At 37.5% G+C, this 16879-nt stretch overlaps 1 protein-coding gene across 1 annotated transcript in view; it reads left to right on the forward strand.

The window, feature by feature from the left end:
- Positions 1–3805: 3805 nt before the first annotated feature.
- The window catches only part of TCEA1 (transcription elongation factor A1), a 45468-nt gene continuing 32394 nt past the window's right edge, over positions 3806–16879 (forward strand). The window contains exons 1-2 of the mRNA XM_028119000.2: positions 3806–4157; positions 13399–13461. Of these exons, the coding sequence (XP_027974801.1) occupies positions 4095–4157; positions 13399–13461 (126 nt within the window). The 5' untranslated portion in view covers positions 3806–4094. The remainder of the gene's footprint in view (positions 4158–13398; positions 13462–16879) is intronic.

The raw sequence follows: 16879 nt of genomic DNA on the forward strand, positions 1-16879 counted from the left end.
ACTATACTTGCCATTAAAGAAATGCTAAAGGAAGTCCTTCAGGCTGAAATGACATTGGACAGTAACTTGAAGCCATATGAAGAAATAAAGGAATAAAGAAATAAAGATACTTACTTGGGTTAATATAAATGCCCATATTATTGTATTTTTGGCTTGTGACTTCTCTTTCTTTTCTACCTCATATAAAAGACATGCATAAAATATTAATTATAAGTCTATGTTACTGGTCATGCATTTTGTAAAGATTTAATTTGTGACAACTCCATAAAGGGGGAAGGACAGAGTTGTATAGTAGCAAAGCATTTGTATACTACTGAAGCTGAATTGGGGTTATTTAAACGAGAATGCTATAATTTTAAAATGTTAATTGTACTTTCAGAGATTATGAACTTGGGCAGATCCTGGCCAGGCTGAGGTATCGGATCTCATTGTCCTCTTAGCCCTTTGACCCTTCCCTGAAGCAGAAAAGGAAGTGAGAATGGAGTAAAAATGGTATACTGGAAGAAATCAATCACAGAAGAAGGCTGGAATGGAGAAACTGAGGAACAAAAAAGGTATAAGATATAGGAAAAAAGTAGCAAAATGGCAGAAGTATGTTCTTAACTAATAATTATCTTAAAAGGATTATTAAATTTAAGAATAATTGAATTTAATAATAATTTAACAATACTTTAAACAAAAAATTTTTAAATAAGAAATCAGGAGAACAATATCTCAATATCAATAGAGAATATCAACAATAAAGAGATAACAATTATAAAAAGTTCCCAAAATAGATATCTGGAGCTGAAAGAACAGTAACTGAAATGAAAATTCACTGTAGTTAAATTACTCCATTCTCACTTCCTTCTTTGCGTATTTTAAGTTATTTTCTTAGTGGTTACTTTGGGGATTACAATTAACTTTATCAACCCATTTTATTGAGGGGCTTCAGGGAAGGGTCAAAGGATTACACTCCATGACCAAATGAGACTTATGTCAGGAATTCAAGAATGGTTCACCATAAGTAAATCACACAATGTAATCCACTATGTTAATACAATGAGGGAACACTTTGATGTGATCATGTCAATTGACACAAAAAAAACCTTTGACAAAATTAAATAACTATTCAAGATAGAAATGCTCAACAAACTAGGACTAAGGAAACTTCCTCAACATGGTAAAAAGCACCTATGAAAACCCCACAGCTAACATCATACTCAATGTTGAAAGACCGAAAGCTTTCCTTCTAAGATCAGGAACAAGAGAATGATTTCTGTTTTCACTATTCTATTCAACATTGTATTGGAAGTTTTGTCAGAGGAACTAAGTGAGAAAAAGAAGTAGGGGTACCTGGCTGGCTCAGTTAGTAGAGCATGCAACTCTTGATTTCAGGGTCATGAGTTCAAGCCCCATGTTGGGGGTGGAGCTTACTAAAAAAAAAAAGAAAGAAAAAGAAATTTAAAAAAGCATGAAAATTGGAAAGGAAGAAGTAAAAGTCTTTCCCAGATGAAATAATTTTATTATGTAGAAAATCCTAAAGAATTAAAAAAAAATTAGAGCTAATAAACTCAGCCAATTTGCAGGATACAAAATCAACATACAAAAATATGTTGTATTTATAAACACTAGCAATGAACAATTTGAAAAGGAAATTCAGAAAACAATTCCATTTTCAATAGTATTCAAAAGAATAAAATATCTAGGAATAAATTTAACCAAGGTAAAAGATTTGTACACTAAAATCTACAAAATATTGTGAAAAGAACTTAAAGTAGGTCTAATTTAGGAAAGACATTCCATTTTTTAAAAGATTTTTAAAATTTTTTTATTTTTAAGTAATTTCTACACCCAACATGGGGCCTAACTCTGGGGGCTGCCCCTGTGGCTCTAAGTCACAAACTTAAGCCTGCACTAAAGGGAAATACCTGTCAGGGAAACCTAACACACACCAATCACAATTCTCCAACTCAGCTTTAGCTAGCCTACTTTACCCTAGAAAACAGGACCTGCTATGTTTATAAGGAAATTCCCTGCCTCCTAGCCAATCGTGCCTTGTTCCCTCTTTGTCTCTTCATTGCTCTATAAATCTCGCTCTTGCCCCAAATCCCTCGTGATTGGTGCTCCACTGCTTGTGAGTTATTGTACTCCCCCAATCCAGAATTGTTTTCACTAGGATAAAGGATATCAAACTCGTTACTAAATTGTTTTAGTTTTGTCATTGGATAACATGCGTATTTAACACAGTAAAACAAACAAACAGGGGCGCCTGGGTGGCTCAGCGGATTAAGTGACTGACTCTTGATATTGGGTCAGGTTATGATCTCAGGGTCCTGTGATAGAACCCCACATTGGGTTCCAAGCTGAGTATGGAGCCTGCTTAAGATTCTCTCTCTGTCTGCCTCTCCCCTGCTTGCGCACTCTCTCTTTAAAACAAACAAGCAAAATAAACTGATTCTTTGGGGGAAAAAAACAAAAATCACAATTATTAGAGTAAATGTACACATCCATAATCATAAAGGAAGATTTTTACACACTCAATAGAACGCAACAAAGTGAGATATAAGTATTTGAATAATAAAATTAATTTGTGGCTAATGAGCCTATCTGGAACCTCCTATCTGCTATTACAGAGTACAAATTATTTTTTCTTTGTTTTTCTTTTTTTAAAGATTTATTTATTTGAGAGAGAGCAAGCGTGCGGGGTGGGGGGCGGGGATTGACAGAGGGAGAGGGAGGGAGAGAATCGCAAGCGACTTCCCACCCAGCCCAGAGTCATGAGGGGCTCCAACCCTGGACCCCTGAGATCATGACCTTGGCGGAAACCAAGAGTCAGAAGCTCAGCCGACTGACACACGCAGGCGCCCTTAGAATACAAATTCTTTTTCAGTACACCAGTATATTTATAAAAATTGACAAAACAGATCTCAACAACTACCTTAGAACCAGTTACTTCCCAATCATACAGTCTCTCTATAAGTTGGGAATCAATAATAAAAAGATAATTTAAAAATGAAACAAAAACATGAAATAAGGAGAAGGGGAAAAGGACAAAATTCCTCTTCCTCCCAAATAACTGACTAGAACTAGGAAAAATTTGTCATCTTAGTACAGAAAAAACATTATTAGGTGGTGAATTTTGATTAATGATAGCTAAATATGGTGTGGGGATATGTCCGCAAATAGCATGGGATATGTCTGCAAACAGCATGAGTTGGTAGTAAAACGTATAATTGGGCAAAGACCTATTGAAGGAGACTATACTCTCCAGTATTAATAATACAGCTATTTCAATTTTCTACTTTGGCTTAGTCATAACCCTTAAATTAAAGATGTCAACTTCCTCACTGGTCTTCAGAAGCAGTTGAGGTGCTTATTTCTTTGTTGAAAACGTTTCTCTTAACTATTATTCAACTGTATTCAAATACTGTGTTCGACATTCTGAGTCAGGAAACAAAACAGATTGAGTCTTGGTTCCCATGGAGCTTACAAACGATTTGACTTTTAAAAAGGGGACGCTTAAAGCGATCAAATCCATATTACAATGCACTATTTAGGGGGAGTGGGGTGGTGCTGGTTTTCACGGTAGTCGCCTCCCACGGAAAAAAGCCTCGGGTTTTGACTGCCTTTAAAAACCGCCAATGTTTCGCTTTCCAGACCAGCCTCGGTTCAGAGCTCCGTGGATCTCTGCGGATGTAAAACTCACCCTGGGCAGAGACTGGGCCGGAGGCGCACGCGCGGCAAAACTCGGCCCCGCCTCCTACAGACTTACAACCGCCTGGCGGGAAGCCCTGCCGCCCAGTTTGCGTGCCAACTCATTGACAGCGCCTCGGTCGACGCCCGTCTGGCGGGCGCCTTGGCCCGCGGTTTCCCAGCGATCCGCTATCGATTGGCAGTGCCTGCACGGTGCGCGCAGAGCTTGATTGGCGCTGCCTGTGGGGGCGGAGTCGCTGTCGCAGCCGCCGCTGCCGCTGCGGGCTTGGTTGTGTAGGCCCGGGCCTGCTGTGGTGGGGTAGTCCAGCGCCTGGCTCTCGTCCTGCCGTCCCCTCAGCTCCAGCTTCGCCCACTTCCCGACCCAAACGGGCTGGGCGCGGGGAAGACCTGCGGGAGCCATGGAGGACGAGGTGGTCCGCATTGCCAAGAAGATGGACAAGATGGTGCAGAAGAAGAACGCGGTGAGCGCGGCGGGCGACGCGGGCCGGGAGGGAGGCTGGGCGACCGGCCGGGGCCGTACGCGGCTGGCTTCGGGCCGGGCCCTCGCGGGCTCCCGGCCGGCCCACGCCCGCCCTCCCCGCGCTGGAAGCTGGCGTGTACCGTGCCCGCGTACTGGGGAAGGCGTCCGGGAGGAGGTAGCGCGGCCCCGCCGCTGGCGTCAGTACCCGTTCTTGGTACTCCCAAGTCTCTCGTTGTTAGTACAGCGTAGTAAACCTGATCGGGGCATTCTGTTATTTTAAACTTGAGGAATAGATTTACTCGCTAATTACCTCTTCAGTTTAGCTTAAGAATTGAAGAGTGTAGAAAGCCCTTCACAGTTGGGAAGAATTCGTTCTCTTTTCCATGATCGCTGGCTAACAACTAGAAATAACATCACATAGAGGTTTGGGATATGTTTTAGACATCAAACTGGTAAGTTAAAATTTTTGGATTTTTTTTTTTGAAGAATGCTAAACATTCACTTGATCTCGTCTACGCTACAGGTTTGTTTAGCAATTAAAAAGGTAGAGTATGCTACTATACTTGGCAAGTCGCTAAACGTTTTTTAAAAAGTGGATATTGTCAGGTGGTAGTATGTAAAGAGCTGTGATTAAAACGCACACACTGAGGTGTGCTGGTAGATGCATTTGGCCAGATGTCATTGCTGGGTACTCTAAGTGGTTTACAGTTAATACCAGTGGCATTATCTTGTTACTGATAAAGTGTTTATATGAACATGTTTTCTTTGTGGTTTGTATGAAGTCTTCCAATTTCTGCATTTTTGCCCACCAGTGTGTGCTTTCAGTCCTCTAATTCAGAGTCAGCTGTTTTCAGCTTCAGCTCCATGATTGTCTTCACCTGAATTTGTTCCACCCTGGTCAGTACATTTTCAGAATCAGTGTACCTGAAATAACTTATTCCTATCTATGAAATAAATTCCGTGTCAAACTAATGTGAAGGAGAAAAGGGATGTTCTGATTTGTACAGCACTTTAGAGTTAAAAAGCATCTGTTCAAAATTCCTTTGAGACTCACAACACAGCTATTGTGGTGTACCCATTTTGCAGAATAAGAAGCTGAGAGAGATTAAGTAGTTCACCCACTTAAATTAAGTACTGTGCAATTTGGATTAAGCCAGGACCCACGTTTTCTACTGGACAGCATTCTAGAGCAGAAAATAGTGTTAAAACAGTGAATTCTTAAGACTTCGTACATAGTCTGTTCCTCTTTCCTTTAACAGGTGCGTTGCCTAGCATGTAATTTCATACCCTGTTAACCTGTATTTGCAATTTTGGCCTTTTAAAGTATTTCCTGTTTGTTTTCTGTTCCAGACATTACCGTTGCCATTTATTTTTCTCATTGATACAGCCCAATGCAAGTGATGAGATCTGATTATTTGATAGGCTGAACATTTCTGTTATTTTGTTTAAACTGGAAAGTTTTTTTCTTTACCAGGAGACATCCCTAGATTCACACAGTAGATGCCCTGAGGGAAAAAGGCCTTTTGTTGGGTAATTTTTTCTCTAACTCAGGCTATAATGTGTATCCATTAATCGTGTAATACATGAGTGGCTTGTTTCCTTTCCTTGTAATAGGTGTTTCCTAAAAATGAGTAATTCCTTAGTGGATAAGGATGGAGAAGACCAGTTTGTATTTACCTGTAGTTCTCAAGGTATAAAGGAATAATGATGAGTCTGGGGGAGAATGAGGATAAACTCCATAGATACTCCTCAAATCTCATTTTCCTGATAGTTCAAAACTTGACCAATATGGAAAGTTTCCCCTCAAAAAGAAAGATAAAATTGACTGGCTCTTTTATGTTTTTTCCTTCTCCCTTTTCCTGTATATCTTACAGAAATGTAAATTGGCAAATGAAATAAAGAGAAAGGGAAGTGGTCTGAATGACTCTCCCTCTTTGCCCTCCAAAGCACATCAACCCACAGATAGCTTTTTAAGAGGTCAGTAATTTCACAGAAGTTCTGGGGGTTGTAGGATTATGGAAGATTTGTTTCTCCCTCTCTCTCTCTCTCTCTCTCTCTCTCTCTCTCTCTCTCTCTCTCTCTCTCTCTCTCTCTGTGTGGTTTCCAGATTTTCTCTGTGAGCTTTTTTAAATATTTTTATACTATGAAAAAGTAAACTTTACTTGAAAAATAGTAGTTTTCCTCTTAAATTGGCAAGTTTAAGTGTCGTTATTGGATATTTAGTTTAATAAAGCGTAGGTGTCACATTTAAGTAATAAGCTACCATTTATTGAACTGTTACTCTGAGCCAGGCATTCGGCTAAGTACTTATCCCTGGGACAGTTTTGCATGATAAGTAATATCCCCATTCTAAAATAAGGAAACTGTTTGGAAAGTTAAGTGAATTGTCCTAAGCTAAATAGCTAGAAAGTGGGCGCATGAAGACATGAATCTAAATGTTTTGCTCAAAGTCTGTATTACTCTCTTAAGGTGAAACATCTCTCTAAAAGACCCCTTTTTTGAACCTTGTGTGGGTACAATTAGGTGAATATAAGACCAAGAAGTAAGGGTATTTGCTGTTCTGGGGGAGGCAGGTTTCCCTAATATCCAGTCAATATCCTGACCCTAGTACTATCCAAAGTGTTGCGTCATGTGTGTCCTTGATCTTAAACAATATTAGCAGTTTTACAAGTGTATACTTTTGAGACCTTGGTGAACCACATAAGTTAGTTCCAAATTTTCAGGCATTAGCTGTTTTTTATGTCATTTTGGCTTTTTTTTTTTAAATGTCATTTTGACTTGATGTCAATAAGCAAGTCTGACTCCTAATCTGAGTTTAAATCTTGGCTCTTCTGAACTTTAGCATTGTGATCTCAGGCAAGATCCTTAACATCTCTAAAACCATTTTAGGTGGGTTTTTTTTTTTTTTTTGGTAGTAAATTGGAGATAATATAATGAAGATTAGATGAATTAAAAGTCTTGGCAGTCCCTAAGATATGGTAAGGGCTGAAAAACCTTGTGTATTCTTTTTTTTTTTTTAAGATTTTATTTATTTATTCATGAGAGACAGAGAGAGAGAGAGAGAGGCAGAGGGAGAAGCAGGCTCAGCCTGCTGAGCCGGGAGCCCTACATGGGACTCGATCCCAGGACCCCGGGATCATGACCCGAGCCGAAGGCAGACGCTTAACCATCTAAGCCACCCAGGCGCCCTGTGTATTCTTTTTGTAAAGGATTTATTACATGACTCTAGAAGAAGGAGTGAGGTAACTTGGAATTTTCAAATTCATAGATTTTGTCAGTGGTGTTGAGCTTTGTTTAGTATTTCTTTATTGAAGGCTCAGGGCTGAGTAGAATTAAATTGTTGCGAGAGAAATTGAAATTAGACGTTAGAATATCCTAGGAACTGCGATACTTGGAATGTGTAGATTTCTAAGTTTTATACCTGGGTTGAAGAAAAAAACTTTGGTTTTCATATCAGGGTTAGATTAATTAATATAAATTGAAATTTAGAATGACTACACAATTTTTTATAGCAGCCTTATTGAAATACACAATACAATTCCCCCTTTTAAAGTGTACAGTTCAGTGGTTTTTAGTATATTCACAGATTTGTACAGCTGTCACCACACTATCTAATTTAAGAGCACTTTCATCACTCCAGAGAAGAAGCCTGTGCCCATTAAGTAGTCATCATATATCTCCCCCCCCATATGTTTTCTTGTCTCTATGGATTTGCTCTTCTGGACATTTCATATAAATGGAATTACACAACATGTGTTTGTATAAATGGAATCATACAATATGTGTTCTTTTGTGATGGGCCTCTTTCACTTAGTGTTTTCAGGATTCACCTGTGTTATAGCAGGTATCAGTACTTCATTCCTTAATGTGTGAAGTATAATAGCACTACTGTACTGGTGGATATACTGCATTTTGTTTTTTCATCATTTGTTGGACATTTTTGGCTGTTTCCACTTTTTGGTTATTAATAATGCTGCTAAGAATATTCTTGTGCAGGTGTTTGTGTGGACATATTTTTTTTTTCTCTCTTGGGTATATACCTAGGAGTAGAATTGCTAGGTCATATGATAGCTGTGTTTAACTTTTTGAGGAATTGCCAAACTGTTTTCCAAAGTTGCTGCACCATTTTACATTCTTACCAGCAATGGATGAGTGTTTCAGTTTTACCACGTCTTCATCAACATTTGTTTGTCTTTTTTGATTATAGCCATCACAGTGGATGTGAAGAGGTATCGCATTGTGATTTTGATTTGCATTTCTCTGATGACTGATGATGGTGAACATTTTTCATTGTTTGCTGGCTATTTCTGTATCTTTGGAGAAATGTTCAGATCCTTTGCCCATTTTTTAACTGAGTATTTGTATTATTGAATTTTAAGAATTCTTTACATTCTGAATACTAGACTCTTATCAGAGACAGGATTTGTATATATTGTCTCCCATTCTCTGGGTTATCTTTTTACTCTCTTGATCGTGTCTTTTGAAGTTCAAAACCTTTCATTTTTTATGAAGTCAAATTTATGTATTTTTCTTTCATTGCTTGTGCATTTGGTTGAGAATAACTACAAATTTGAGGTGACATAGTAAAATTATAATTCCTAGTATATAGTGATGTTGCTGAGCCATAATGTAAATATTTACAGTGTTTCTTTTTTTTTTTTTAAAGATTTTATTCACTTATTAGAGAGCGTGGGCACAAACAGAGGGAGCAGGAGGGAGAGGGAGAAGCTGGCTCCCCACTGAGCAGAGAGCCCAACATGGGGCTTGATCCCAGGACTCTGAGCCAAAGGCAGACGCTTAACCAACTGAGCCACCCAGGCGTCCCTGGAACTTCTATTTTAAAACCACATCCATACAAAAAAAAAAAAAATACCGCCCAGGTACCCCTCCTTTTTTTTTAAAGATTTCATTTATTTGAGAGAGAGAGAGACAGCATGAAAAGAGGGAGGGTCAGAGGGAGAAGCCAACTCCCCGCTGAGTGGGGAGCCTGATCTAGGATTCGATCCTGGGACCTTGGGATCATGACCTGAGCCAAAGGCAGTCGCTTAACCGACTGAGCCACACAGGTGCCCCAGTGTTTCCTTTTTTTTAAATAGCACCTTAATTTTTTAAACCTTGGGATCTCATAATTCTAAGAGGTGTTTGAGTTGATTGAGCTTAAATAATATTTACTTAAAATTCTGGCTTATGGCTCTTTGAGAATATTGTTATGATGAAAGTAGATAAATTTTTTTATTTCTTTGTGCCCCTTATCAACCATCTCCTGTGTGTCAGGCACTGTATTTCAACACTTCATAGTGTTATATTACTCCATTTGACCATTTTAACTGTTTTAGGTCAGTGTATTGTGCTCTCCTACATATAAAGAAGCTGAAGTTTGAAAAGGACAAATAACATTCCCAGGATCTTATAATTAGGAAATGGCAGTGCATGGATTTGAATTTAGATCTGTTATATATATAGCCCATGTTCTTCATTGTATATTCTGTGTTGCTTCCTCCTCCTTACATCTCCTTGAGGAGAAAGATGTTTGTATCCTATACAAGCTTGTATATGCTGGGTGCTCAATACCAATTTGAATACCATATTTTGTAAAAGTACTGGTTTCTGAAGACAGTACCAGCCATGTAATAAAGTCATGTGATAGCTGTTGTTTATTATTCAGCCAGTAATGTGAACTAAATTTGACTCTGGAAGATAAGGTAGAATCTTTCTTTCTCTTGCATCATTATCTGTAGGAGATGCTGCAATCTAATAGACTTGACCTTTAGAGGCAGGTGATGATTGGGGAAGGATGGAATATAGTTTCTTGTTTGGCAGTGCTATTCACCCCAGTTCACTGATTAGAACTGCTACCAGTGGACCTATGAAACGGAGAGAACAGGGGTGTGAGGGTCGGGAGATTATAGTTCTTGTGCTTTTATATTACCTATCAGTTGGCCAAATCACTTTCCTTTTCTGAGTTTGTTTCTTTGTGTAATTGAGGGTTTGAAGTAAATATTCAAAGATTTATGTTTATTTTTAAATTCCCTGTAGTCAGAAAAGATTTCTGTCTTGCTCATTGCTGGATTCCTCAGAGTTTCGTACACGGTTTACAAGTATATGTTGAGAAGTGTAAGTGTAATTTGACAGAACTGGGTAGGTCTCACCTGTTTTAGTTAGTAATAATCATATGACAGCACAAGGTCCTAAATTATCTGGGTTTTCAATTCCTTTTATGTAAAATGGGGATAAAAAGATTACCTGCTTCTATAGGGTTTATTGCGAAGATGAAATAATACATATATAAAGTATTTAACACAGTTCTTGGCACATAGTAATATTCAAAGAAGCTTTTGTCACTGAATTAATATATGGTCATCTGTTTTCAGCTTTTTGCTCATTCAGATCATCATAGTTGTTTATTTCTTAAAGAACTTTAATTGAAATATTCATCTTATTTGGCTAGAGCATAGTATAATTATGAGAAAGGTCATAGTTTCATCCCATGAATATTATTTAGCTTTTTCTTCTTCCATAGCTTGTATCTCTGACTCCAGTCTCACCAAAGAGATCTGAGTAAAAAAGGAGAGTGTGGTGAAATTAATGCAAATCTATTGCTTCTACTTGGAAAACAGCTTATGCCACATTGCTGATGTGTTAGAAGAATCAACTTTATATGTGACAGCATTGTGTAAGTTTAAGGACTCCTAGAAGTGTGATTCCTTGTCTTCCTTTCTGATTGATCCTAGGTCAGAAATGGATCAGAAAGTCCATGGAGACATGGGTAGAAGAAAAATGTCTATGGTAGTTGTAAGATACAAGTCCACAATCTCTTAATGAAAACCTTTTAGAGTCTGATATATTTGAGAATTCCTCAATTTTCAGATTTTATTACGATAATATGATACACACATCATATATCCTCAGCAGATCTGGGCAGTTCCCATTAATCAGACATTAACATTTCTATAGTGAAATGTAGTACTCTCACATGAAGTGGGATATATAGAACATAAATGGCTTTACATATGTTGAGATTAGGTGTTGCCGGCAAATGAGTTTATTGAAAATCTTTAAGAAATCTTGATTTTTTTTTTTTTTTTAGGATTTTATTTATTTGACAGAGAGAGTGAGCACGCACAAGCAGGAGAGTGAGAGAGGGGGAAGCAGGCTCCCCTCTGAGCAGGAGCCTGAGGCAGGGCTTGATCCCAAGACCCTAAGATCATGACCTGAGCTGAAGGCAAATGTCTAACCGACTAAGCCACCCAGGCGCCCCATGAAATCTTGATTTTCAAAGGGTTTTGGTTTTGAGATTTGCAGACGGGGATTGAAGACCCCATTTGCTCACAGAGATGTCATTCCTGTAGAAATTCCTGATTACTAGTAAATTTAAAGTCAGTGTTAGTTTTCTTATCTAACAACTATAATGTGCACTGTTTTTGGTTACCTCTAGTAAATGAAAAGAATTTATAGAATCTTAAAATCAGAAGGGATCTTTAAGCAGTAAATCATTAAAATCCTTCATAATAACCTGTTTCATATTTGCTATTGAACTTAAGTTTTTATTGATGAGGTATTGGGTGAAATTAAAATGATATATATGCTTGTTACCAGAAGAAAAGTTAATACTTTTTTATTCTCCACAGCCAAGTCTGATGTCTCAACTTTAAATGGAAAAATTACGTGACTGGAAGCCTTTACTCGATTTTATATTTAAGAAATGTGATACCATAAGGTTCCATGCTTGTTTTTTCCTTTGGGGTGCATAATGAGGGACATGCTCTAGGGTTTTCTATTTTCATGGGATATGCTGTGTTTCATTGATTCATAGGGTGCCTAGTTTTCGTATTTTAACATTTGAGAAAGCAGAATGAGTTACATATATTGTCAACCAGATTGCTGTTGGGATGTAGTTTCACAGGCAGAATATTAAACCCAGTATCAACATTTGCAGAGTGGGTGTCAGTGGCTTAGAAGAAACTCTGAAAAACATTAGTAGAGTGCTCTTTGAACCTCAAGGAACCAAATGGTTGAAGAGCAATGGGGGTGAAAAACATCTAGCTCTACACACTACAAAGCCAGCTAAGAGCTAAAGGCTTTAGCTCTTTGATGGATTCTTTTATGAAATGCTGCATTATTAGTGTTTTTGACACAACTTTTTGTGGGATAAAAAAAAGATTTTATTGAATCTGAGTCAATAAGTTATTCATAAGCATTGGGGACTCTGAATGACATAGTTTTAGAAACACCTTAGCCAATTTATTTTGCTTATATTTTTCTTTCATATCTGTAAAAGGTGATACATGATAAAAATTTCAAGTCTAAAAGAGTTACAAAAGTAAAACAAGTGATAAGGAAATACTATGCCATAGTTTAATATTTTTTCTTTATTAGTGGCATATAGACTAATGATGTGTCTAAACATAGTACAGTAAGTGAATATTATAGTAAATATGACTAAGTGAATATATCATATGAAATATGATACATTAAATGAGTATCAAATTGGAATATATGGCCATAAGGTGTAGGTGGTGCTGTTGCTTCTCATCTTATTTCATTCCTTTTTTAACCTTAGGTGGTTTATGTAGTTCTTCCAGGAACCTTATTTCGTTTCCTGTTCATTATCAACATGCGAGCTTTTGATTCTAGATGTCAGTGCACAGGCCTGTGAGCTTAACATCTTAATTCTGAGTTTTCTCTCAGAATTTGCTTTTTCCTACTTTGTAAGAATCAGGTAGACTGCAGTATTTATGTGACAGACCAGGAAGATACAGAGAGACCTCAAAAGAATTCTAGTAAAGATACGCCCTTTCGCACTCTTCTGTGTGTGAGTGAATGCTAGAGGTGCTGCAGCATCTTCTGACCCCTATTCCCACTTTCTCAGGGTTGTCTCCTTAATCAGTTAGATGTTCTCTATGGAAATCTGGGGTGTGTTATGCCACCACAGTAAGAAACACATTTCACATTTCTAACTGGGACAGATAAACAAATACTATATTTAAAATGAACTTTAACAAACCAGGACTTAATAAGTGCTGGTCATAACCCAGTAAATGGATTTTATATTTTTTTAATGAGTTGCAGCCATGATTTGGAAAACACTTTCTCTTTCTCTTTCCCCCTTTTATATATATACTATTCCCACACAAATAAGTGAGCCATAGTGAGTTGTGGATAGGAAAACATAAATTTAAATCTCTAGTTAGTCCTTGCTTTATCATTTGGGAAGTTCAGTATGCAATTATTTTATTTTATAGGCTGGAGCATTGGATTTACTGAAGGAGCTTAAGAATATTCCCATGACCCTGGAATTATTACAGGTATGTGCTAATATGTCATGATTTGAATGGACAGTTGTAATAAAATAACAAAACATTTTTAATACTATTAAGTTTTTTGTATTGTCCTGTTATGGAGTAAATCATTAACTTCTGGGTTTTTTTTCAGATGGTAACATAAATCAATACTCTACTAAGTTACCATTATAGAATAATGTTGCCTTCCTCAAGAAGAATAAAACCTGAATCTCCCAAGTTCGAAATTTCACTGTGAAAGGAAAAGAAGTTGGACTCTTGGCCCTGATTTGATCTCCCTAGATCTTACTTTCTTGGTTTGGCATTGACAGCTGCTGCCAGCATGAAGCTAGCCTCTGGGGTACCTTTTAGTCGTCATTCCTTATTTCTCCCCAGTTGCACCACCTCTTCTGCCCTAGGCAAGCACTAATCAATGTACCTTTTGTCTCTTTAGATTTACCTATTCCAGAGATTTCATGTAAATGAAGTCATACAATACCTGACCTTTTGGTTCTGGCTGCCTTTTTTTTAGATTTTTTTTTTTTTTAGTTTTAAGTGCAATCTACCCCTCAATGTGGGGCTTGAACTCATGACTCCAAGATCAAGAGTCACAAGCTCTACCAACTGAGTTACCCAGGTGCCTCTCCGGCTTCTTTTACTTAGCATAATCTTCAAGGTTCATCCATGTTGTAGCATGTATCAGTACTTCATTCCTTTTAAGGCTGAATAATACCACATTTTGTTTATTCATTTGTCAGTTGATGGACATTTGGGTTATTTCTACTTTTTTGATTGTTCTGACTCCTGTCTTGCACATTCATGTATAGGTTTGTGTGTTTTTGTTTCTCTTGGGTAGAGATCTGAAAGAATGGAAATGATGAGTCATAGGTAACCTTATGTTGAGTACTTGAGGACCTGCCAGAGTGTTTTCCCAAGTGACTGTACCATTTTACATTCCCAACAGCAAGTAAACAAAGGTTCCAGTTTATCCACATTCTTGCCAACACTTGTTATTATCTTTGATTATAGCCATCTTAGTGGGTGTGAAGTGATATCTCATTGTGGTATTGATTTCCATTTCCCTAATGACTAATTATGTTGAACATCTTTTCATGTACTTCTTAACCATTCATATGTTCATATGTTTTCTTTGGAGAAATGTCATTTCAGATCTTTTGCCTGTTTTTAAGTTGGATAGTTTTTTTTTTTTATTAACATATATTATTTGTTTTAGGGGTACAGGTCTGTGATTCATCAGTCTTAACACAATTAACAGCGCTCACCATAGTACATACCTTCCCCAATGTCCATCACCCAGCCACCCATCCCTCCTGGATAGTTTGTTTTTTATTACTAATTTGTAATTTGTTCTTTATATATTCTAGATACAAGTCCCTTAATCATATACAGGATTATCTCCCATTCTGTGGGTTATTTTTACTTTCTTAGTGGTCTTTAAACACAGAAGTTTAAAATTTTGTTGTAGTCTGATTTCTCTCTTTTTCTTTGCTTGCTTGTGCTTTCGGTGTCAAATCTCGATTACCTAATTCAAGGTTATGAAAATTTATTCCTTTTTTGGGGGGCTCTTTTATTTAGTTCTGTGATTCATTTTGAGTTAATTTTCATGTGTGGTATAAAGAAGAGGTCCAATTTCATTCTTCTACATGTGGATATCTACTTGTTTACTTTTTAATATTCTCTCTAATGAATTATCTTGACATCCTTATTGAAAATGACAAAAAAAGTAGGAGTTTATTTCTGGATTCTTAAGTCTATTCCATTAATCTGCATGTCTCTCCTTATATAGGACCATATTGTCTTGATTATTGTAGTTTTGTAGTAAGTTTTGAATTTGGAACTTTTGAGTCCTTCAACTTTATTCTTCTTTTTCAAGATTGTTTTGGCTATTCTTGTATTTCCATATGAACTTTAGGATAAGCTTATCAATTTCTGTACAAAAGGCAGCTGGGATTTTAACAGGGATTGCATTGAATCTGTAGCTCAATTTTATTAGTGTTGCAATCTTTAACATTTAAGTCTTATGATCCGTGAATATGGGATGTCTTTCTATTTATTTAGGTCTTTAGTTTCTTTCAACAGTGTTTTTAGTAGCTTTATATTTTTTACTTTAAGATTTAGTGGCTATCTTTAATTGTCTTGGCAAAAACTCATGAGTGATCATAAAAGTGATTTTTCTTCTAGAACATACAAGTCTGCTTAGTTCCTGTGATGCTGACAGTGTCTCTTAGGAATGAGTATTCCTTTCTGCCTTACTACCAATGCGCAGCTGATTAAGCTAAGTCTGCTTAATGCCCTCCCCATCTTTCCAAGGTAGTGTCTTTCTAATTGCATAGCTGGTATTCTATAGAAACCAGATGGCCAGACATGGGCAAAGGCATACATTTTCTGTCTAGAATTTCACAATGTATAGTTGATCTCAAAAACCTTCATTGGCTCAGATGTTGAGTGTCTGCCTTCGGCTCGGGTCGTGGTCCCAGGGTCTTGGGATGGAGCCCCGTGTCAGGTTCCCTGCTCAGCGGGAAGCCTGCTTCTGCCTCTCCCACTCCCCCTGCTTGTGTTCCCTCTCTCGCTGTGTCTCTCTCTCTGTCAAATAAATAAATAAAATATTTTTTAAAAAAGCCTCATTAGTTCTGCAATCAAGAAGCCTGTTTAACTCTCCGGTCCTTTTTTAAAAAATTTATTTATTTATTTTTAAAGATTTTATTTATTTGAGAGAAAGAGAGAGAGCACGGGGGAGGGGCAGAGGGAGAGTGAGAAGCAGACAATCTGATGAGCAGGGAGCCCAATGCAGGGGCTCAATCCCAGGACCTGAGCCGAAGGCAGACACTTAACCTACTGAGCCACCCAGGCGCCCCTAACTCTACAATTCTTAATGTTATTTGAGCACACAACACTTTTTTTATAGGCCACCTGTTACATCTTGTAAATTATAGTGTACTGGTTTTAGGAAAAATCTAGAGTCTAGAGAATTCTTAGAGGTACATCTAGACTTGGTTATCAAAGTAAAATAGCTTCATAATCCTTTCCTCTGTCTAGTTTTACTCTTCCCCAAATACCCTCTTTAAAAGAGAGGGAAAAATCCTCCCCAGGTCTTTGTTTGTCAGTCTACCTTAGCAACCTCATTTCTTATTTTTGACTAGACAATCTCTTCCTTAAATAAGAATGTTACAGATGCCTGATCTCCATAGGGGTTTTCGTGGGTTTTAAAGAGGTAATTATTGACTCTTTAGTGATGAAAACATCCTATGATAATTAAAAAGCAATCACTCACGGCACACGATTTGTTCATGCTCTCCTTATATCTTTGCTTGTCTCTGACTACTTCCTAAAATTCCATTTTCTTTGCCAGTCTGTGTCAATTGCAGCTTCAGAACTATATTAGTAACTCAGTGATTTCCACCACTAATTCCAAAAGTAGGTTTTC

This window comes from Eumetopias jubatus, unplaced genomic scaffold (assembly GCF_037043125.1).
Source record: "Eumetopias jubatus isolate StellerSeaLion01/CBP00866 unplaced genomic scaffold, mEumJub1_p1.0 scaffold_4, whole genome shotgun sequence".
NCBI classification, from domain to species: domain Eukaryota; kingdom Metazoa; phylum Chordata; class Mammalia; order Carnivora; family Otariidae; genus Eumetopias; species Eumetopias jubatus.